The following is a 23,144-nucleotide window of genomic DNA, read 5'->3' on the forward strand; positions in this document are numbered from 1 at the left end:
CACAGGGCTCCCTGTTAATAGCATCGGTTAACCCCACGTCCCAGGGGACTGTTGTTCTCCTGTCAAGGAAAGCTTGTGTTCCTGTGGGATTTAACCAAGCCAGGTCAGGGATTTAAAGCTGTGCTCCAGCTAACACATTCTAGCTAGCACCTTCAAAAAGACCAGTTCAGGGTGGCTTTACACACACGTCCTAAGCTTGGGCTCTGCCATCCAAGCACGTTGGAGAGACCCATCTGTCTCGTCTACACTGTTATTTTACAACACCAGAGCTCTTCAAACACAAGGCAAGGTGAGATGCCAGAGTGTATCCTTTAGTGCTCTCCCTTGACTGTGGGACATACCTACTCATACTGCTGGAAGGTTTTCAACCTCTCTGCAGAGCTGATTGGAACTGTTAAGTCCTGCAAAGACTCAGACACAGAAACAAATGACTTTTCCCATTACACAGAAAAGCCTCTTAATATACAATGGCCATATTTTTTAGTTGATGAGTGACACAGTTTTCTGGCTTTGCCCACCAAGTCACCTAGTCTCCTGTGACCACAAGCTTTCATGGTATCTAAACATGAGCCCTCTGTGAGCCCATCTCCTGGGATGTCATGTGTAGAGCTGTAACCCATTTTTTCTTAAATGAAAAGTTTGGTTTGCTTTTGAATGTTTGCAAATGGTTCTTTTCTTTTTGAACATAAAACTGCAGCAAATGTCATCATTTACCAATGGCATCATTTCAAAATGGAGATCTTTTATTTAGAGCATGTTAGAACAGAGTCTTTTCCTGTATTATGACTTTTTTTTTAGGTTTATTTTTCTACCAAAGCAATCTGGTGAAACTGGCACACATTTGCCAAATGTTTTGGCCAACCTGAGTCTACCAAAAAAAAAACCAACCAACCCAAAAATAAAACCTCTCAACAATCAGATCTTGAATCTTTAGTCAAAAAATTGTTTGCCTTGCTCTGGTTCCATCTCCACACAACCACAAAGCAGTACAGATAACACACCTGTGTTTCCTCCCAAGGAAGTCCAGCATCTCACTGCACTGCCTCCAGCAGGTTGGCAACCCCAATGGGAGTGCAAGAGCAAGAGTGTGGACAGCTGTGAGATGGGTGCATGGGCTAAGGTGGTCCATGGTACCCTTCAAACTAATACATGTGATCTTAAACCCTGAGGGACAGTGAGAGAGAGGGTGAAACCCAGCCCTGCGCCTACAGCCAGGGATGTCATCATACAAGGCAGAAGTGGTGCCTAGACTAGTTGCTGGCTCTTAAAACATTGAGCAGACCAGCAGGAACAGAGTCAAGTTCCCCCCTTATGGAGGCAGAAGCATGCTCAGGGGCAGCCTTGCTGTTCAATGACATTCTCCCACAAACTGATTGCATTTGCCATGACCTGCTGTCCCTCGTCCCTGGCTATTCTCCAGGAGGCTGGGAGCACTGTGAACTGAGTCAGGGTCTTGGCATGCTCTCAGCATCTCTCCTCTATCTCCTCCTTTCTCGGGGGGGAGGCGGGGGGACTGAAAGAAGGCCGGCATTTTAAAGGCATCTGGAGGAACAGGGATCTCAACTGAGGCACAGGCGAAGCAGCTCCGCTGCCCTTTACATGACCCATAGCTCCCATTATGCTATGCTCAAGGTTGTGGCATCCAGCCCCCTCACAAGCTCCATGGAGAGCAGATTTCAAAGCCTCATTAAGTTAATGCTAAATTAAAATCTTTCCATGAGATGGAAGGGTTATGAGAGGAACAGTTCCCCATGCACAGTAACCACAGCGGTACATAGCTGTAGGATGGTAAGGCAGTCATAGGCATTGTCTATGGTATAAAGGGGGCAGACTCTTTTAGTCTACATCCCCCACTCATTTCTGGCAGGTGGTGTTGACTGGCTCTCTTCATGCTGGCAATGGCCAGTAATAAGGTCAACACAAGTGTCCCATGCCCATCTGATGGTGTCTGACATCATGAAGCACCTCATCAACCTGGAGTAGCCCTGGGGCATTTTTCAGGCAGTCAGGATGGGCTCCCATGTGCTGAGCACCTCAACCCTTAGTGCCTGCATTGTCACATCATGCCCCTTCTCCCTCAAGGTGTCAGCCCACGGGCTGTACTAAAATAGATATGGAACTATGGAGACGTGCTGTTTGTTATTCGTTAGGGGCACGTCTAGTCACCCCCACTCAAGACCGACTCTGGCGAAGCTCTCATCCCAGTCCGTGGGAGCTGGGCTTGGATGTGAACCCAACATAAGGCAGCAAATGCTGCTCACAGTTCCTCATCCTGGGCAAACGGAGGCTGCGTGCTGAAGACGATGCCTACGATAGCTTTACCACCCTACAACTATGTACCACGGGCTGCTGCAGGGCTGTGGAGCATGAAGGGCTCCACAGGGACCGTTCTTCTCCCCCAGTATGACTGGCAAGGGGACCTGCTCTGGCTTGGTGCATGGGTGTGAGGGTCATTCACAGCCCGCTCCTTAGTGCCAGGATCATCGCAGTTACAGGAACTGATGCAACACACTCACCTCGCAGGTAGGGAAGGCGCCGGCAGGATGGCTGAGAGAGCCAGAGCAGCAAGAACTCACTCTCTTGGACAGAGATGGAGCAGCGAGGGGCTTTCCTGACAGGCTTCGAGGGACCCCAGCATCCTTCCTAGGAGCTGGCGTCACAGCAGCGTGAGAGGAAGGCAGGCTCCAGCGGCCACACAGCAGAAGTCACTCCTCACCACCAGTTTTGGAAGGTGGCTCCGTGTCTGGCAGGACCTTGACACCTTCGCAGACACCTGTGGGGTGGAGGCAGCACTACAAAGAGCACTGGCTTGCAACTTAACTGCCCCCATGGCCTAGTGCTCTTCACATGCATGATGTATGACTGAAATATTCATCCCTGGGCCATACACAAAGGACATTTTTCCTCATATTTTATTCCAGTTAAGTAAAATTGGCCCCCCCCCAAAACACAACCCCCAGCCTATAACACTTGGCAAGGATTACCAGCCTCTTCCTGAGCAGCCTTCTTTACTCCTGACCTGCCTCCCTCTCTCTCTCAGCAGCTCTTTATTAATTAATAGCCCTAAATATTGTTTGGTTTTCATGGTCAGCGAACATGAAAAGGGGGGGAACTCACCCCCCATGCCTCCCTCTGATCAGGTCATGAAACGTTAATGTGGCTTAATGGGAGTTTTTGTAACCTCTGCACCCTCTCTCAGAACTTGCCAGGCAGCTGCAAAACCTCCACCAGATTCAGCACCTTCAGGAAAGCAGCCCAGGTGGAGGGGACACCAGGGTGGCTTTGCAACCCCATTGTCTCCCCAAGACCCTGGGCTTCTCCAGGGAGTAGAGAAGGGCCTCAAGCAGGGTGTGAGCACCCTCTCTCCCTCTGAATAAGGCCTTCTCCTCTGTCTACCCGTGTGGTCCTCCATAACCCAGAACTCCTGCAGCACAGAGCCCTCCAGCCTTGGCCCAGGACACAGGACTCTTTCCTTGTATTCCAGAATCCTGCTACCAGGTCTGATCCCACGCCATCGAAGTCAATGGTGAAGTTTTGCCACTGACCCCAGTGGAAGCAGACTCCAGTTCAGGAAAGCATCTTGTAGGCACAAGCTTGTAGGTGTCTCTGCCAGAGCAGCAGGTCTCTGTTTCACGTCAAAGGCACAGCAAGCAGAGAGGCAAATAGTTTCAGGTGCTGCAGTTTGAGCACCTGCTGCATAATGGTTTTTCAAATGGTGAAAAGCCAGGATTAAAATAATAATAATGAGGACATTTCCCTCAAGCCAAATCCTTTAGCAAATCAGAGAGGGGCTAACATTCTTAATGGCTCTGCAGGCCTCCCTTCCCCCTGTCGCTCAGGGCTTGCCTGGATGGGGAGAGGCGCGTGCAGCAAGCTAGGTGCAAATGTACAGTGCAAGAGTCATTTGGCACTAACCCACCATTTGGACACATGTAGGATACGTCTATGCTGCATCCCTGGGGTGCCACCGAGGGATGCACCTTCTGTCCCCACAAACAGGTTAGACAAGTGAGACAGGGTGGGCAGGTTTGTGCAATGTAATACACTTCATGTATTAATTTATTTGCCCAAAAGCACTCAGGGTGGACTAAGAGGGCCCACACCAGGAGTTCAGGTAGCGTACCTAGTAATAGATACCTCAGGTTTACTGTGCAATAACTTCCCCGTTTGCAGCAACTCTATGCAACTCCTTATTTAACGGAGGGGGTATCAAAACAGATTGGTTGCATTTCTCTAGGCACTTGGCACCCATTTAAAATCTGCCCCCTCTTTTCAAGGCCTCTGGTTCATTCTGAGCTCTGTCAGAACCTTGCAAAGGCTGGAAAGCCTGTCTGCTAGTCCACATCACCGCTTCTCCAGGAAAAATAAAACCACTCAGTTCAAATCTGCAATAGCTTTGCAAGATGCCATTTCAGCTAGAAAGATTCAGGAGAGCTGCCCAGACATGAAGCCAGGAACCCAAATCCTCCTAAATCTCTTTGATTTGAGCTAAAGGAGTAACTCCTCTGACTGATAGCTATAGGAGTTCCCTATGCTCTGTGGACTTGCTGTTGGAAGACGGACAACATGCACTGGGCAGTGAGTGCTCATGAGATAGGGTAGCATCTCAGATGTGCTTTTAATCCACAGAAAATTTTATTCTCATCAGAACATCGGAAAAAAGTAGAATCAAACTGGTACAAGTCCCTGATTTGAGAACCTCATTCTTGTAAACACAGACCTGGGTAGGTACAAGCCTCTGCCTAGATTTGTATGATGGAGACTTTCCATAGTAAGCCACTGTTTTCTGGAGGATCTGTGGTCTCCACGCTGCTCCAGTCACAACAGGAGGGCATGTACAGTCCAAGGAGGTCTCAGCCTGCAGAGACGGATGTTAAAAGCATGTGCAAAGAAAGCACCTTGTCCAAGGATCTGGATGTCTAGAAGTTATTTCCCTAGGTGTAGGTCCTTCTTCTAGCTCACACCAAGGAGTTGCTGTCTCCTAGTTTCTGGAACAGCTACAACAGCAACAGTAACTTATTAGCAGTAATATGGAATGATGTTCAAAGAGCTGCAGACAATAATAATTTACCCTGGATATGCAATTAGTATTGTAACCACAGGGACCCAAATCCAGGTCTTAATGCGACTTGCTGCTGAAAACAAGTCTTCTCCGCATGACTCTGCATTCACTGCTTACATCTTCTGATACAGATGATACTGTCCAGACATTTACTGAGCAGATGTAGATGGCTAAATATAAATTAATAGGGCTCCTTCCTATGTTGACCTCCAACACAAAAGGCACCAACAGTGCCATCCCACAGTAGGTGTTTCCCACATGCTGGCTGGCAGGTGGCAGCAAAATACTGTCCTGCCATGTGGAAGGAAGGCCTCAGGCAGTTAGAGCACTATGAATGCACAACAGTGTAACTGGCACTGCCCTCAGCACTTTGCAAAACCCAAATCCATAGACCACACAGTGTGAACTCCCCCCACAGCCCTGCTCACCTTGCTCAGCAGTGGAATATTTCCCAAAGCTCCCAGGAATCCAAAAGCTACTGGGATAAAAGACCTGGAACAAAATAAAGATCTATGTTAATCCCTGAGCTGAGATCTGTCCCCTTGGAGGAGGGAAGGGCTGTATCTAGGTGCAGGGAAGGGGGTCTCTCCCTGGTTTGCAGCTATGTCAAGTAAATTTAGGTTTAGAAGGGTCCACCAGCTGGAAAGTATCCCCCAACTGTCCATCAGTGTGAATCCACTGGTGCCTGCCACAAAAGCATCCAAAAATTAGGGCCAAGTGGATTGGAAACTGAATCTCTGCTTGAAGTCAGTGAGCTTACTCCTAATTTACTTCCCTGCATATGGGTGCAGAGATTTGTGCCTGCACGACGCTTTGGGAAGCTTTGGACGAAGATGTCGGCTGAGGGGCTTCCAAGAGGAATGGGGTTTCACTGTACAGCCCGCACAGCCCAGATCCATGGAGTGCTCTCTCTCACCCAAGACCAGCTAACCTTAAATTGAAATGAAATGCACTGATAGAATTACTCACCTGAAGAGGCTAATGAAGCCGTAGGCCTCCAGCACCATGCCAAGAAGAGGCCACCTCAGGAGGACAATGATGATGCCCCCCAGGAAGAAGCTGGTGCCCTTCAGCTTTTCCCTCTGGAAGAAGAAGCTGAAAGTCCTTCTGAACCCGATGATAAAGACTAAGCCAGAAAGCAAGAGGATCTGTGCAGGAGGAAATGGGGGTGAAGGGGGTGGGTTAAAAGAGATCAGCTCTGCGCGTTCCCTTCATCCTCCCTTCCCATGGGCGAGTTGCTGGTGCTTCCATGCCCCATCAGCCACCCTGGACAACCCCTGCAAACACAGTGGCATTCTCCCTGTCTGCTGCAGGCACCCATACAACCAACACCATGGGTCGGACACATAAGTCACCAGAGGCTTTGTTCTGCAGCAGCAATCCCAGAAGGGCACCCTAACTCAGCAGGGAAACAGGTTTATATTTTCTTGCCTAAGCCCATGGAATGGATATTCAGAAAGTACTGGAGGCATCAACACTTCTGGGGGAATATAGCTCATTTGCTATGTGGCTTGAACCATGGCTTCTCTTTTGAACTTGTCTGCCAAGGAGCCAATTGGCACCTGCTGTGGGGGTGAGGGCAGAGGGGAGGACACCTCTCAGCACCTGGCCTGACCCCTGTGAATTCATCTGCACAGCCCCAAGCAGGGTTTGCACTGACCAGCTAGCCCCATCTGACTCGGTGGGTTGGCACCGCTCCCTCAATGTAAGCAGCAACTGGGATAGAAGGTCCCTGGGCTGTAATTTTCCATCCTGGCCCTCGGGGAGCAGCAAGGAAGTGAGGGTTCAAGCTACTTACATTTCCAAAGGCCATAAGAACTGAGTCAAAGTACAGGAGCACCCCAAAAAGGATGAAAAATAGGCCAAAACCCACGATTCCCACACCGATCCCTGCAAGAGGCAGAGGGGCTGAGGTTAAGTGCATGGCAGACCACAACAACAGCCCGCTTGCTGTGAAGAAAGCCCTACCCAGTACTATCCCAGGTCGCCACACCTGGCCTAAGGTTCCTCACCGCATCCCTGACTCCTCGCTGCATGGCTTGGTCACCCTTTCCCACTATCTATGTACCCTTTCTCGCTATCCATGCTATCCTAGGTGGTTGCCCTCCACCCTGCTGGCAGCACACCTCGCAAATGCCTTGGTCGCTTGATATCCAAGGGAGGCAAAAGACTTGGTCTGAAGTTCAACTGGTTGAAAAACCATTGGAGTGATTTAATAGGGTCTTTCTGAATAGTTTCCATCTCATTCGTATCCTAATCCTCACCCACCTCATACTGGTGGATTGTTTTGAAAGGGGTTTGGATCACAACCTCAGTGCTATCCACTGTATCTACCAGCCAAACTGCAGCAGAGGATGGGATGTCTCACAGGTTCAGAGGAATGAGAAGCCCACCGGACGACCTGAGCAGTAACTCAGAGAGGTCTGAGCAGGGCAGGGAAGGCTGGCTGCTCACAGCGGCCTTTCACTCATCATTGCTCTCTGCCACGAGTTTGGTGCTCAGGTGGGGTGATGGGAGGCCGGCACTCAGCAGACTCCCCAGGCTCCCAGCTCAGCCAAGCATCTCAGGCCTGGCTTGCAAACCTTCTGCCCTCATGATCTGCCCAGGCCACACAGCTCGACCAGTGTCCTATAATCCTGTCTTGTAGCCTCCCTGCTGTCTTAGCTCTGGACTCAGTGCACCCACACCCCCAGCTTTCCCCAAGCATCTCAGTCCTGACCTGCAGCCCCTATGCAGCAGCAACCCTGGGCTGCCCTACTGCCCTCCCCACCCCACACAGCTCTACTAATGCCCTTCCCCCTCCCCGCAGCCCCTCTCACAGTCCAATCCAGGGCTTGCCCTCTGCAGCCAAGTCCTAGAATTGCCTCTTACCCTTGACCTGCTGTCTCCTTCCCCCCATACACACCCCACGTAGCAAACCTAGACCCAGATGCTGCCAGTGGTGCTGAGTTATTGTTGTGGGAAGCAGTGAAATCAGTGCTTGACTCTGTGTCAAATGCCCTTCAGGGAGCCCACAGTGCCAGCCTCACACCTTTTGGGCAGAGGCAAGACACAAGTTCCCTACTCTTGATGCTTCCAGTGAAAGCAGACAGCCCAGCTGCCCCTGGTCCAGCCCAGCTGCCCCTGGTCCAGCCCTGCACTGGAAGTCACGGCTTCTCATGCCTCGTGGAGCAGATCAGGCCCCTGTCTCTGATGGAAGCTGTTCCCCCTGGTCACCAGGGCATCATTAAAAAGTAACCCCAGCAGAGGCTGCATCCTTTACTTACTCTGGAAATCCGTGAGAGACACCATCTTCCCTGTCCTGGCCTGGGGCAGGTGTGCAAGTTGTGACCCTTGGAAAGGCCTTTCACCTCCACGTCATCCTGCAAATCATTAACCTCCCGGCAGGGGCAGTAAGGTTGGTACAGCATCTAACAGGCAGCTCAGCACCTCCAGGTGAATCCAGCACAGGCTGGAAGGCACTTACACTAGGCCTCACAAAGACAGCCTGAACCACAAGGTCCTGCTAACTGTGTCAAGGGCACCGTGTTGTTCCAAGGGCTCAGGGCTCCCTATTTTCAACCCCAGTCTCCCCTATAAAAGGGCCCAATTGTAGTTGCACTCACAGCAGTGAGAACCAGGAGGAATCTGGTGAAGCGGGACCACCTGATTCTCCCCTGCTTTGTCTCCTTATTTATGATCTATGTGGAGGTGGTGCCTAGGAGCCCAGTCATGTATTTGGTGCTAGGTATAGTACCAGAAAAAATGGCCTAGCTTCACCAATTTGCTTAAGGTCCATTTTACAAACAACAGACAAGGAGAGATCCCACCCCAGCCAACAGGCAGTGAGTAACTTTTCTTTTACAGCCAACCTGGCCCACTGCAAAGGCCCAAACCTGTTACCTATGGGTCAGATGGGAACAATAACTACCTCACCCATCGTCATGCCTGATTAAACCCTGCCTTGTGGCAGATGCGGCCAAATGCTCTTTTCTTCTATGACTTGCTCAGACATTCCAGAAACAAACCCTTTGTGCAAGCGGCAAGCAGAGGAGCTTCATTGTGCTGGGCTAATTACACTGCCCAGAGCATCTGTTGCCTGCATCTGATGCCTGGAGATACTCCTATGTGCCGACCACCTGATTCATGAATGGGTGTAGAGCCTTTGTGCGCGGGCTGGGTCAAAGATGAGCCATCCCTTGGCCTCACCTCCTCTTCCATCTTCGTCTGCAGAACCTTCGCAGGCAGCTCCAGAAACAAGCAGGTGTGTTTGCTATTCAGACATGGTCACGATCATCTTTCAGGGGTGCAGTTTCTGCCCTTCCACCTCCGCGTTCAGCAGCACCCTTTGGGGGATGAATGTGACCCTCAGATTTGGTTTGGTTTTGCTGCCCTCCATCTAGATCTGCTGTCCTTGCAAGGAAGGTCCTCTCTCATCTACAGTAGAAAAGCACTTAGATGCACAGGTGAAGCAAACTCACTTGCTTAAAGCTGCAGGCTTGCACAAAATCCAGTCCTTCCTTCAGCTGCCTGTTTTTCCCATGTGTCCTTCCATCTCTCACCTGCCACAAACAGGGTGGAGTAGTTTGGGATCTGAGCTACACCAGTATAAAGCCAAGGCAACTCCCCTGAACCCAAAGGAGGTTGTTCTCCCATTTACATTGGTACAGCTGGGATCACAGTACAGACCAGGCTGCACTCTAAAGCTAAACATTTTGGGTGATGCCTTGGCTACACGATCAGGGAGGCTCTTTACTGTCAAGCTGCTATGCAGCTGCAATATAGACCACAGCAAGTCTGGACTGTGCTTGAATAATAACAAGGGCTGCCATTAGTGATATTCCTGCTTAGCTCTAACAGAGTGCACTTACCTGGACATCACGCACATGCAGAAGCATCATCCAAGGAGGAGACAAAAACCATAGGGAAGGGAAGAGAACTGCTCGCTGTCAAAGAGCAGGGTGGCAGCAGAACTGGAAAGAGGACCGAGATGGCCTGGCTTCCAGTCTGATTCTCTCCCCACTAGGCCACACTGCCTTGTGTTAAGCAAAAGCAGGATCTGGGCCTGCATCCCGCTATTACGTACAAACACAGCACTTCAAGAACAGTTGGGCTGCAGAGACAAGCATGTGCCCGACTGTTGGTTGCTTGTGCAACCTCAGTTGAAACTCTGGTGACGATACAGGCTTTCATCATGGTTTTTCTAGAGGGCCCCTCTTTGGAGCATGTAGCTGCCAAATGAACCAGTTTCTACTGAGCATGGGAAGCCAACATTTTACAGAAGCTCGTAATTAGCCACATTTGTGCAACTTTTCACGAGGATGGTAAAACACATGTTCTTGATCCCACCAGCTTCTTCACCCTCAAACTTCAAATCCCTTCGCCAAGTCGAGAAGCAGTGGAGGTCTTAATTGAAATGAGGATAAGATTTTTTTTAATACATATTTTTCCTCCCTAGTGTCATTCTCTTATTTTAGCGAAAACTTTCAAAGTAGTTATGGGCAGACTCCCAACAGGAACCATTTCAACCCAAACGGCTGTGTGCATAAGCACCTCAAAACAGGGAAGAACAATGAAAAATAAAATGCAGTGCAAGACATAATAAAGGATCTACACCTCCAGTTGGCAGCTGGAAGAGATGCAGGTGCTCAGTACCTGGAGAAAATCAGAACCCCAAATATTTTCAATGCCCAGAGCGCCTGCATCATAGGCAAAACTGAAAGAAAAGTTTGCATCTTAGGCAAAATTGCAAGAAAGGAAAGCTCCACCACTCGTCTGTTAACAAACCATTGATTTTTATTTATTCGTTTTATACAAACTTGCAAGGTACAAATGCATTTTTTTTCCCTGGTGTGAGATTCAACCATTTAGTAGCTACATCTAAAACAAATGCCACCGGGAAAATTAAAAAGAAAATTAAGCGAACTACCACAGGTTTCATTATGGGTTAAGATTATATCCCCTTTTTCTGATTGGAAGATTTAAAGCCGCTGAAAAGCTACAGCTGTCTGATCACAGTCTTTTTGATTTACCATTCAAATCATTGTCATCTAAGGTCGCTTTCATACAAAAAGAAAGACACTGACACTGCATGGTTTCTTGGAGAGTTTTATTTGTCTAACACTAGCAAAAATCAAGTTTTTGCCCACTTCCCCTCCCCCCCCCCAATATTAATGTGCATAAATAGATTTCTTTTTTCAATGCAAATAGTTTTTCTCGATTACAAGAGTTGCTGGTATATGATGGTGTTATGAAAAAAAACCAAACCAAAACAAAATAAAATTAAACATTAAAATAATAACAATAATAATAATAATAATAATAATAACACCCCCCCCCAGTTCCACAATACTGCAATATGGTGATTGGAACCCACTTTATTGCAAGCTCCCAGCTTGTAACCTTGGAAACTTAAAGTGACAATAGTAGTGATTGGTCACAGACTCAACATGGTCATTCATTGAGTGGGAGGTGCCCGTGCTATCCCCGTGACCTTGGAGCTCTTCATGGGAAACCCTTTTAAGGGTGCTGAAGAGTGGAATTGTCTTCATCCCCCACCCCTTCCTCTGAATGCACAAGACCCCTTCCCCCTGCTGGGATGATGCTAGAGTTAGCAAGCCCTCAAGGATGGGAGATGGGACTGAGCCAAGAGCCAAGGAGAAGCTCACTGTGGGGCTGGCACTGGCCTGGCAATGCCAACATGATCTCAGGCACCAACCATGACAGTGGAAGCCTTTCCACTGACTTCAGGGGTCCTGGATCCAGCTCTGGACACAGCCCCAGTGGAGCTCTCCTGCTTCAGCTGAGCTCCCAGGCTTGGCAGCATCTCTCAGTTCAGCCACCACCTTTCGTCTCTGGGAATACGCTTGCAGCAAGAAAAGGTGCATGCACCCTTGCGTACATGCTTGGGGAGTGTGGGGGTGAGGGGGGCAGCTGGGCTAGTGGTATCCCAGGGACTGCAGTCCAGGAGCCTGTAGAGCTGCTGCTCTATTCACATCATGACAGAAAACCCATTCACAAGAATACACGTGAGGGGCAAATGGAGCATTTAAATTAAAGATTAAAAAAACCCACATCCATAGCAAGGATCTCCTCCTGATACCACGTACCAGCGAGGTCCCTTGGGTGGTGCCCGATATGGTACAATCCTACACGTCTTCATAACCTGCGCCTAGTGGCCAGACTTCCAGCCCTCGTCAATCAGATTGCAACATCCCCTACACCGATTTACGTCTGCTGAGAATCTGGCCCTGCACAGAGCACTGTCATAGCAACAGGGAAATAAATGCATTGTTTCTTCAAACTTACAGTTTTTATACTTTATTTTAAATAAATTTGCTTTTAATAAAAGCAGAAAATATATATTTTTTTAAATAGGATATTTTTTCTAATAAACTGGAAAAGAATCTGCTTTTTGTAACTCAGTAGCGGGGCCGACTCGAACAGCCCCGCTGAAAGAGAAAGAAAATTAGCACAAAACAGTACCGCCCAAAAAAGAAGAGAAAAAAAACAAACCAAATATATATATTATATATAAATGTATAATTTCCATAAAACATATATTAAGGCATGTATAGCAAAATAAAGGGCCAGCTTTATGAGCTAACAGGGGCTGTATGGGACTCCAGGAGGGGAGCGGAACTATTTTTTCCCCTGGGATGTTTCTGTGTATTGCTAAAATGAAGAGGGAAAGAAATTCCTAGGTCTGATTCAACAGGGCAGTGGGGGGGATCCTCTTTCCTGGGGTGCTATGCGTATTGCCAAAATTACAGAAGACCAACAGAGACTAGACTATCTGGGGAGATGACACAGAGACAAGCAACTCTCCCCAGGAAGACGCCAGAAAGGTCCCTCCCAGGCAGGAGGCTCCATTTAAGGTCTGCCTCTTGCCAAGCTAGAACAACTGCTCCTCAGACAGGAAGGAGCGTCTGCTTGAATGGTGAGCAGCCAGCCCGCTTTCCCTCCACAGCTGGGGTAGGAGGGAAGAAAACACCATCCCAATCGGTGCTGATCATTGGCACCCGTGTCTCCTACGGACTCCACTTCAGTTGCGGGTGCCCAGCTGTGATCAGGTCAACAGAGAAAGTTTCTACACAGAGCTCCAGTCTCAAGGACTTAACAGTTCATAAGTTTAGGGCTCTTTTGACTTAAAGTACCCTGGAAAGTGTATGAGAGGAGAGGAATCGGAGCTCTTGAGAGAAAGGCTCGACATATGTTACCAAAGCAGCCTTGACGTTGGCCTTTTCCGGTTCAGATGAGTATCCTGAAACTGGCCCATTTCGCGTGCAACCCCAGCCATATGTTGCAGTGTCTCTCGTGACAAATGAGATTCTGAAGCAGGAAAACCAAATCATCTCCAGCCCAGATTGCTCTCAGTGTTGAAGCAGAGGCCTCAATTTCAGACGTGGGTATTTTTTAAAACATCATCTGTCAAATCACTGGAATAGAAATCTATGCTGCGAGGCAAAACCTGCCTTTTCTACCCAGACTTTGAGAGCAAGAATGCTGCTGGGATAAAACTAGACCTATCTCGTGGTGTAACGTAGGCCTGGATTTTGCAAAAGAGCCCAGCTCCCTTTGATGCCTGGAAGGAAACAGCCAGGCTGTCAGAGGCCTCAGAAAATCCATCTATCAATGTCATGGTGGGAGTTCCTGGGTGCTGAGAGCTTTTAAAACCTTGGCCCCTCATTGAGATGCTTAAATGGGATCATAATCCTTGCAAAGCCCACTCCAAGCGGCAGATAGAGTTGCTCTGTTCATGCAGCCCTAAGTTTGAGAAGGGCAAGAAAGTCTGCTTGGAAACATAAAAAGAGCTGTCATCCTCCCAAACACTGCGTAAGCTGAGCTGACGTTTAGAGAGACCTTTTCAAGTGATTTCCGCTGGCAGTGGGAATGCTGCTCGAGCATCAGACCACGTGTCCTCGTGAGACGCTAGGTCTGGTTCTATGGGCACCGATGGTTTGGTAGCACAGATGAGTTTCAACCACCTCCTAGATGCTTTATCTGAACTGAAATGAGCCTCTGAGTAAGTCTCTGCTATGACCTGGCCCCTGCCTGCAGATCAATGATTAATCCTCAACTTATTAGGAGAATAATGAAGTCACATCTGGAGGAGTGAGCTCATGCCATAGGTTCTGATAGGAGCAGGGAATGCGCAGCAGGGAGTCAGCACCATGAGCTGTCACTCCAAAAGGGCAGAGGAGCTCCTATAACTGTAGGTGTGAGGGGTCTATCCACCTTAGTGCAGGGAGCTAGGGGTGGCAGTGTCCATGTACTGCTTCACACGTGACACAACAGGGAGCCACAGGCAAAAAAGACCCATCGAGTCCCTCCAAGGCCATCCCCAGTGCAGGATTGCTCTCCAGGTAAGGATGGTCACGCCGGATTGCCCCCAGGGTCCACCCAGCTGCAAAAGCAGAGCCTCCCAGAGGGATGCAAGCATCTCAGCCATGGGCTAGGAAGAGATGAGTTGACTCCAGGAGGAATCATCTTCCCAGTCCCATCCATCTCATGCTGGCTTGCAACCTCAAAGTTAAAGGGTTTGCTCCCTCCAGGCCTCACAGCTCAGGTTCTGCTCCATTTGGGAGCAAGGTAGTGCTGTCTGAATGAGGGGAAAAGACAGCTACAGCACTGACGTACCACCTGCCAAGTCAGCAGCTAAGTAAGGACATCTTTTAACCTGGGGCAGGAGATGCGTGGGTGTCAGAGAAGGAAATGCCCCAGCGGTTCCATCCGGAACGAAATGGGACACTCAGATACCGATGTGACAGGTGCCGTGGCAACATTACAGCAAAGTGTGCCCAGTCTAGTGCTACGTGCCTCTTGCAGCAGGCCAAGGTTACTACGTGGTGTGCATGTGCACGTGGGCAGGTACACATGTATGTGTTGGTACCAGTTCCTCCCTCACCCACTCCCATCCCCCAAAAAGTGCAAGAAATGAGCCTTGCCGGCAGTAACACAAACTCCGTGAGAGGCGCCTGCTGGTATGAGCCAGAACCTGCTCAGGGAGGAAATAATCCTGAAGTCCATCTCCCCTTTCTCCTCATCTCTACTTGCAAAAGGATCTCTGCTGGCCCCAGAAAACATCAAGGCTTTGCCTGGCTACTAAGCAAGGCCACGCGGGCTGCTCTAGCCCCTTCAATCAATCCCCTTCAATCTTTCCGCTATTCCCTTGCTACATGTCCACATACATTGCACAGACTTGCCGTTCCAAGCCACCCTTCACCCTGGAAAGAGACGTACTGGCGTTTCACAGACACAGCTCTATCCCCATCACCTCGTAGTCCCCGTTACCACTCCCGTTTTCTGCCTGGGAGCTTTTTATTTCCTTTGCTGCCATTTCCATCTGTCCATCCTGAATGCCTGCTGTTTCCTTCCTTCCCATGGATGCTTGTGAGCGTGAGTGCGGAGAAAGGTGGCTACTAGCAATGGTGAAAGCCATGCCAGGAGAGGGCAGCAGGGCAGGAAGGGAGCACATGGAGCAATGATGGGGCACCGAGGTCCGCAAAGCACGGGAATGCTATCCACCTGCAGCGATGGCTCGGTCTCCACACCAAAGCTTCTCACAGGGAGGAAATTTGGGAGACGAGGGTTTCCGAGTGGAAAGTGAAGGGGCACCCCATGCCCTCCAGGGTAGTGTCACCTCCTCAGCATGACAGCCCGGTCACGCAGCTGCACATGCAGAGCCCACGCCTGCTGTAAAGAGGGCGCATCTCCCAGAACACAACTGGCTCCACTTGCAACGTCTGTCCCTCTAATGGCTGGCAGCAGCTGCAGCCACTTACACAGTGCCCTTTGGTACCCAGCTCCAGCAGGCAGGCTGCCCGCCCATGGTGCTTCTTCCTGCAGTGCAACAGGCCCAGTGTTCAGGGAGAACTGGATCTGAGGTAAGGCCCCCTCCTCCACGCTCTCCTTGGCGGCAGGTGCCGGCTCACAGCTTCTCAGTCCTGGACATCAGCATTCGGTAGAGGAAGGGGCTCAGGGAGAACCGGTACGATGGCCGGAGGAAAGGTTTGGTGGTCGAGGTGGGGTGCACGTGTTTACGCATTAAAACGTGGCACCGTGGAACTTCACAGCGCTCACAGCAGCCAGGGCTTGTGCTGGAGGGAGGAGAGGAGAGACAGTGAGCGCAAGACTGGGCCTGCCAGCTCTGGGAGGGGCCACACAAAAACTGATCCCCGACAGGAACACCCCGCTTAACACAATACAACACCCTTGTTAGCTCTTGGGCTCCACTGAGGATCTGACCTGATTATAGCCCCCTTGGGGAGGGGGGCTGAGACACTTCAACCCTTCATGCAAACAGGGTAAGCAGATGCATGGTATGATCAGCACCACTAAGGCTCATTCAAACCGGGGAGCCTGGCACCAGCACACACCACTCTGGCATGGGCCATGTGTGCACTAGCAGTCTGCTGTGGTGAAGTTACACCTAAGTCCAGGCAGAAAAGCCCCTCATTTGGTAACTGGCCCCTGACATAGTTGAAGAGACAAGAACAAGTTTTGGAGCAAGTTTAGTGCTGGGGAAGGATACGGGCCTGAGGCTGCCACCAGAATTGGGACAGCACAGGCTTCCCCTACACACAAAGTCGACTGACAGGCTTCAGCCCTCATCCTGATTGCCTTTCCTTAGCAGCAAAAGGAGAATGTCGTCCCTGTGACCGATTTAGTTCTTAGCCTCAGTGTTGAAGAGGGATCAATTAGTGCCAGCTGTGTGTGGTTGATGCTGTGCGTAAGATGGACCAAGACCAAAGCCCATCAATCCCACCTCACGTATGGCATCACGCAGCCACCAGACACAGGCCTGGAATCAGCTACCTAGAGGGCAAAGGACTTCTGGAAGCTGCCGACATCCCACATGCAGATTGCTGGTCATATTTCCCATGATTTATGTGGGTTTATTCATGAGGCAAACAGAATCAGCACCGTTCAGAGAGGGATGTAGCATTTCTCATGCCTGACAGTCTCTATTTCTCCTCTAATTTTTGTCTCTGGGGCCATTTCTACTTTTCACCGGATGCAAGCAAGGAAGAACCTAGCCCATGACCTCAGGTGTATTTGATTCAATGCCTGGTGAAGGTGGAGAAAAAGGGTGGCCTGTCTAGATGACCGCAATGGAGCTTTAGCTGCCCCGAAGCCCACCCACTCCTGACCCAGCGGGTAGACAGAAACAAGTGGGCTTTGAGAAAGACATCTTTCCTGACAGGCTTCACACCATTAGCTCTTCTTCTGTGCTCCTGGAGCAGGCATTTGACCCTCCACAGCAACCTGGCCAGATTCTCAACTGATGTAAAACAGCAAAAGTGGCTTTGCTGGCCTCAGGGGAGCAAGGCTGGTTTACCCCAATGGACCCTGGCACCTTGGTGGTCCAAGGTTGAAACCCCTTGCGCTTGTTCCACAGGAGGAGACTGGACTAACATGGCACAGGAGACTGTTAGTTGGGCGAGAAGCAATGCATGGATAGCCGGGGAGAGATGTCTCTGGAGTAAGAAGCTCCCCCTGCCACGAGGCCAAAATGGAAAGGGGTGAGATGAAGTACAATAGAAAAGGTGCTTACTTCATGGCTCAGACACGCATAAAATGGCTGCTGTCGGCGACCCGGGATGATTCAGACGAGAGGGGGTTGGTCGGTGGTGTCGGGGAAGCTGGGGAGGTGGGAGGGCTTGGGGTGGCACACTGAGCTGGAAAGGAGAAATGGAGAAAGGGTATGAAGAGCATGACACTGCAGCCACAGTCCAGAGGACGACTCCAGGGGAAAGCGGGGAGGGGACAGAGCTGGGGATTGAAAAAGGAAGGGAGGCCGGAAGCAAGCATGCTCCGAAACAACAGAGAGTGACAAATAGTCCCCCCAAGCACGCACACGTGAGCTCTGCACGTGGTCCACGTGGACTAAGGCAAGGACAGGACACAGCACCTGTCTGCAGGGCGGCTGTCCCGGGGCACCATGCCCACTCTGCCGCGTGGCCTTCCCCAGCGTGCTGTGCAGGCAAGGGGGGGGCTGCCACCATGGTTGTTGTTATAATTGCTACTTAGGCATTTCCTAGACCAGGGGCAACCACATGTCAAAGGGTCTTCACTGAAGAAAGCGATGGAGTTTCTTTGTGAGAAGCGAAAAATTTAGGGGTTTGAAAAACCTTGTGACAGAAAAGGGAGGAAACCATTTTTGTAAAGTTCCCGCAGCCTCTTTTTTAAAGCCAGTTGCACTAAAGCTCTTGTACTCCTCACAGCACTGGAGGTCTGCAGTTTCCAAAAGGTCAAACAGTGGCTCTATACATCCATCCTGGAATGACACATACACTATGTTATATGGCATGGGCCTATCCTCCTCTCATCCATGCTGGAGTAAATCGGGAGAAACCCCATGGATGTCAGTGGGCCATGTCCACAGCTGATGCAAGCTGCAAAGCTTTGTTACCTTCCATGGTACTATACTCGATCAGAGTAGCTGAATCCGGCCCGCTGCCACTTCCCTGGCATAAGAGAGAGCATGGTCCCATGCACTGTCTGTGCTCTCCCCTTGACTGTTCACACCTGATGCCCACTGAAGTCCATGCAAGCACCGTGCTTAGCAATCAGAGTTAACCGGGCTGCATCCTGTTTGAGGATCTGGCTCATTTCAGACACATGCAGTGTGAAACACAAGGGTCGGACTCTGCTCTGATGCCAGGGCAATGTAATGGGCTTTGGGGACATCAGTACACACTGGCAGAGCAGTGAGAGAAGATGCGGGCCCACTCAAACCAGCCAGCACCAACCCTATTTTGCAGGAGCACGATTTCACCGAGTCCAATTGGGGAAGCTCTGGGATGAATCTTACTGCAGAGGCTGGAGTCTCAGTGTCTGTAAATTAGCATGGCTCTATCAGCTGGGGATCCAGACCCATGCACTCATCTACTTGACTCTTAAAGGCCTCTCCCTGTACCTCCTCTCCTGCCCCAGGGCATTATCCCTGGTCCTTCTCTTCAGCCCTAGCTTCTGTGCCTTGCCCTGAGAAGCAGTAAAGCCACGATGGGCAGAAATTCCACAGCCTTTTATTTTTGCACCTCTCTGGCCTGGGGACTAGGAATTTCTCCTGTGCCCCATTTTTCATGGGGTCACTGCTGCTCATGTCCACCTGAGCACCTTACCAGAGAGCATGCGGCCCCGCCGGGAGGCCTCTGCAGCCAGGGCACAGGAGATCTCTATCCTCTTCTCCTGCTCCTGGAGCTGAGTCTCTGTGTCCTGGGGTGCATCCACCTCTCCCTCACTCAGAGGAATCACATTCTGCATGCTGCAGAGACAGAGACTGGCGTTATCTCCCTGTGGCTGCCCCCCACAGTGACATCCCCATGCTCAGAGGAGGACAAACATATGCAGGGAACTGATGGGTGGAACAACAAGAGGTAGCAGAAGAGATGGGCAGGCAAGGGCTGGAGGGCTAAGCAGTGCCAGGAGCTACTGGGCAAACGAATAGGTAATCAGGGTGGTAAGGTGAGGAATGGATACAGGGAGGCAAGCAACATAGGGCAGCCAAACCAGCAGTGCCCTTAGCAGGTGGGTGGCATGGTGGGCACAGCCAGGGCTGACACGGGCCCAGAGCAGCAGCCTCACCTGGATTTGGCAATGAGCGTCTTTATCCGTTCCACTTTCTTCTGCTTCTCCTTCATCTCTTCAGGGCTCAGGGGAGCATCGGGTTCCAGTTCGATGTACCGTTCTGGGATGAGCACCTTGTCCGGGGTGGAAAGCTGGGTCGAGGCAAAGGCAGGTGCTGAGACCTGGGACTCAGGTTAATTCGAGTGTGGTAACTGAGTGAGGCTGTAGCCGGAGCGGGGCAGAGCACCCTGGCCTCAGCAATGGGCACCTGTCCTGAGCCTGGTGCCTAGTCCCTCCTCTTGATATGGTCAGCTCCTGCTCTGCTACCCCTTCCTCCTCCAGCTCCTCTTTGTGGGCCAAAAACAGGACAACACCCAGGATGCCCAGGACATGCCCTGCACTGCAGTCCTCTTTGCCCAGCCCCTGCCCTAAGGGATGGGATTGGAGCTGTCCCTTCAAGCCAGGAACCACTCTCTCCTCCCACCACCCCAGGCCCAGGTCCTCATGGAGGTGCTGTCTCCCAGGGCTGCTCTCTCCTCGCATGCATCCCTCCGGTGCCTCCCTCCACTGCCACTCTGAGGGGGTGTTGTCAGGCCCTCACCAGTGGAGCAGGGTCTCACCTCCTTGTTTATGTCCACGTCATAGTGCTGCGGCTCCAGCTCCATCTTGCGCAGCCGGGCGATCTCCTCCCTCGGTGTCTCGTAGACCCTGCCCGAGTCCTCGGAGCGCAACGCTGCCTCCAGGTCAGAGATGTCTACCTCGTGGATGCTGCGGTGTCGGCGCACCTGGAACACACCACCACACTGCTGACTCAGGGCCGGGGGGCTGGCAGGGTGGCACCCCAGTTGGCTTCAGTGCTCACAATGCTGGAGGAGCCTCTCCAGAAACCCCACCACTGCTGCTCCTCTCACCCATCCACCCCAGCCTTGCACGACAGTCCTGGAGAAACCCCTCCCCTGATTTTACCCACGCAGGCTCTTCCCCATCTCCCTGCCAACCTAGCCTGCTTCAGGTACCTGCCCATGGGCCCCTTCCTCATCAGCTCTCTCCATACATCTCACCACAGACTCTACTTCCCCCACCTCAGACCACAACTGACCACTCCCAGCCAGGTCTTGCAGAGCACTTCATTGGTGAATTTCTGGGCACCTGGCAGAGGACAGCTCCATTTTACAGAAGGGAAAACTGAGGAGCAGGGAGGGGAAAGGACCAGCTCAGTCGCACAGGCCCAGCTAGGAAGAGAACCCCCAGGTTCCTGAGTCTGAGCCCAGTGCTGTGTCCACTCTACCAGCCAGCTCCCATCGTGGCCTCCAGGTCTCAGTTATATGAAGAGACAACAGGGATTGGCCCATGAGGGGGGAAGTGGCCTGGGAGCGCCAGTGGGGTCTGGGCTCCAGTGGGCTTGGGGCACTGCTCTGCAAACAGCCTGTGGGACACAAGACAAAGGCTCCATTCCCAGTGCTAGCCCGGGAAAAGCATACCACTTTGTAGGAGGCAGGAGCCTTCGTGCTGGGGGCATCTGGTGTCTGGCTGGCCGGGAGCTGCAGGCTGCGACGCTTCTCCTTCATGGAGCCGCTTTGGTGGCGCTTCATGCGGTCAATCTGCTCCTCCACGCTCATCTTCGTCTTGGTCTCATTGGCGAACACGGCGCTCTTTGGCCTTTCCTGGGGAGAAGCATAGCACCCCAGGGTCACGCATATGCCCGCGGGTGTCCTCAACAGATTCCCCGTGCAGGAAGTTCAGATCAGGCTTTGGTCCCTAATGCAATGAGCTTGCTGTTCTCGACTCAGTCCCCAAGGGAAAGCTTTCTGCGCCACAAAGCCAGCTTGTCAGCAGCTGCTTCTGCTTCTGATGACCTCTGGACCAGCTGAGGGAGCTGCGGGGCTGGACTGAGGGGCCTTGGAGGAGCTGAAGGCTGCTATGTGTGGCGACACTTCAGGCATTTGCAACAGAGCTGAACAAGAGTGCAGGCAATGCCAGACTGGCTCAGCCCACAGGCCCCGGAGCCCAATATCTCTCAGTGACAGAGAACAGAGGTGAAGGGAAAGAGTATTTAAGCAGAGCCTCTCTGGACACATCCGGCCCCTGCTCCTCTCCCCCTGCAGCTCCCAGCATTCGAGGCAGGCCAAAGGAAGCTCTTAACTAACTAACAGCTGTAACCAGACCCCTGCTGCCCAGACGGCTTCTTCCTCCTCCTCCAGGGACTTCACCTTTGTCCCTCTGCCACCAGCCCAGCCCCAGCACCACGTGTGCTCCCACCTCCCCACACCCTTCTGCCTCAGCCCAGACTCCCGAACCCCATGCAGAGACATGCACAGTGCACAGTACCCGGGAGTTCAGCCCATTGGACGTGCTGCTGCTGCTCCTCCTCACCACACCCAGCGTGGGTGCTGAGTCCTCATCTGTGGGGGATTTAGTCCGCGGGGGAACGATGCCAACTGGGGTGGAGCAGAAAACAGGGATGCTCAGCCGTGAGACCCCAAACAGCAGCTGCCGACCCATCTTGAGGGTCCCATCCCTGCTGGGGTGAGGCAGGAGCTCTCCAGAACCCAGGGATACGGAAATGTGCTGCCTGCCTGGCTTGTGGCCCTTCGCTTTCCCTGCACAACCTGCCCCTGGCAGTGGGGCGAGGGGGAGGGCGTTTGCAGGGATGGGGAGATGTTTATATATCGACTCTATGGGGAAGGCAAGTAGTGTTTCCCTAAGCATCTCTTGCAAACATCAATGAACACAGCCCTCAGCACCAGCACAAGGCTCAATACCTCTAGCCCTTTTCTACAGAGAAGCCCACGAGGCAGGGCAAAGGGAAGCCTTATGCTCTCTCGGTCATGTAGCCAGTAAGGTAGAGACCCCAGAGTAGAAGGCAGATGTCCTGGGCTTTCATGGTTTGTCACAATGTTCAGGCCAATCCAGTCATGCCACGTGCATCAGATGCACCATGGGGTGGGGAGAATGATGTGCTGACACGGGGAGGTGGCGGCACTAAGGAGAAAATCTATTGCGACTTGAAGATGGGCCTCACCTCGGCACGCCAAGGGCCTCACAGCTCCTGAAATCGTGGCAGCATGTCAGAGCTTATACCCAGAGGGGCAGGAGGAGCTGCTGGTGTGACCTGCCCTAACCCCATGCCCTTTTGCAGGATTCTTTGCTGAGCCCTGACAGCTGCAAGGGAGACCCCTAGCTCCAAAGTCAAAGAGGTGCCTCCTTTTTCTGGGGATGTCCAAGACCTTGGCCCTCTGGCACCTCCAGCCCAAAGGCTGGGCAGGGAAAAGGTGTCGCCACCTTCACAGGGCCTGCAGCTGGTACCTTTGTTGAGAGCTGCTTGCTTCTCGGCCTCCTGCTCTTGCCTCGTCTGCAGGAGCAGGCCCTCCATGGGTGCGCTGGAGACAGCCGTCCGGTGAGCATCCTTCTTGCTCTGCTCATAGCTCAACTTGGGCTATGGAGAGAAAGAGGATTCTGGTGAGCGGGCGACTGGCTGGGGAGGGGGCTGGCAGCAGGAGAGCTGAAGAGACCTGCCATTGGACAACTACCC

General features: G+C 51.7%; 2 protein-coding genes across 5 annotated transcripts in view; both read right to left on the bottom strand.

The window, feature by feature from the left end:
• Window positions 1-4,613: 4,613 nt before the first annotated feature.
• On the bottom strand, window positions 4,614-8,404 carry GOLT1A (golgi transport 1A). The gene is made up of 5 exons (XM_006264814.4): window positions 8,329-8,404; window positions 6,861-6,952; window positions 6,032-6,210; window positions 5,491-5,554; window positions 4,614-4,997 (listed from the first exon to the last, which is right to left on the bottom strand). Exons 1-5 carry the CDS (start codon window positions 8,351-8,353, stop codon window positions 4,959-4,961), a joined length of 399 nt encoding a protein of 132 aa, XP_006264876.1. The 5' UTR covers window positions 8,354-8,404; the 3' UTR covers window positions 4,614-4,958.
• Window positions 8,405-10,815: 2,411 nt separating this feature from the next.
• PLEKHA6 (pleckstrin homology domain containing A6) overlaps window positions 10,816-23,144 on the bottom strand; it is a 113,081-nt gene continuing 100,752 nt past the window's right edge. For 3 of the 4 annotated variants that reach the window (XM_059717408.1, XM_059717406.1, XM_059717407.1), the window contains 8 exons: window positions 22,919-23,048; window positions 21,941-22,050; window positions 21,094-21,276; window positions 20,233-20,397; window positions 19,631-19,794; window positions 19,168-19,310; window positions 17,598-17,721; window positions 10,816-16,140 (listed from right to left, as the gene is read on the bottom strand). In XM_059717408.1, coding sequence (XP_059573391.1) covers window positions 17,606-17,721; window positions 19,168-19,310; window positions 19,631-19,794; window positions 20,233-20,397; window positions 21,094-21,276; window positions 21,941-22,050; window positions 22,919-23,048 — 1,011 coding nt within the window. In that variant the 3' untranslated portion in view covers window positions 10,816-16,140; window positions 17,598-17,605. The remainder of the gene's footprint in view (window positions 16,141-17,597; window positions 17,722-19,167; window positions 19,311-19,630; window positions 19,795-20,232; window positions 20,398-21,093; window positions 21,277-21,940; window positions 22,051-22,918; window positions 23,049-23,144) is intronic. The other variant, XM_019477256.2, reaches the window with a different exon arrangement.

This window comes from Alligator mississippiensis, chromosome 14 (assembly GCF_030867095.1).
Source record: "Alligator mississippiensis isolate rAllMis1 chromosome 14, rAllMis1, whole genome shotgun sequence".
Classification (NCBI taxonomy): domain Eukaryota; kingdom Metazoa; phylum Chordata; order Crocodylia; family Alligatoridae; genus Alligator; species Alligator mississippiensis.

What these genes read in the sequence shown, in the direction of transcription:
- GOLT1A (XM_006264814.4), bottom strand. Translation starts at nt 8,353, where the DNA reads ATGGTGTCTCTCACGGATTTCCAGA. An exon ending in GGCTTCATTAGCCTCTTCAG is followed by an intron (nt 5,555 to 6,031) that starts GTGAGTAATTCT and finishes ATTTTGTTCCAG; the next exon opens with GTCTTTTATCCCAGTAGCTT. An exon ending in ATATTCCACTGCTGAGCAAG is followed by an intron (nt 4,998 to 5,490) that starts GTGAGCAGGGCT and finishes TTGCTGTTGTAG; the next exon opens with CTGTTCCAGAAACTAGGAGA.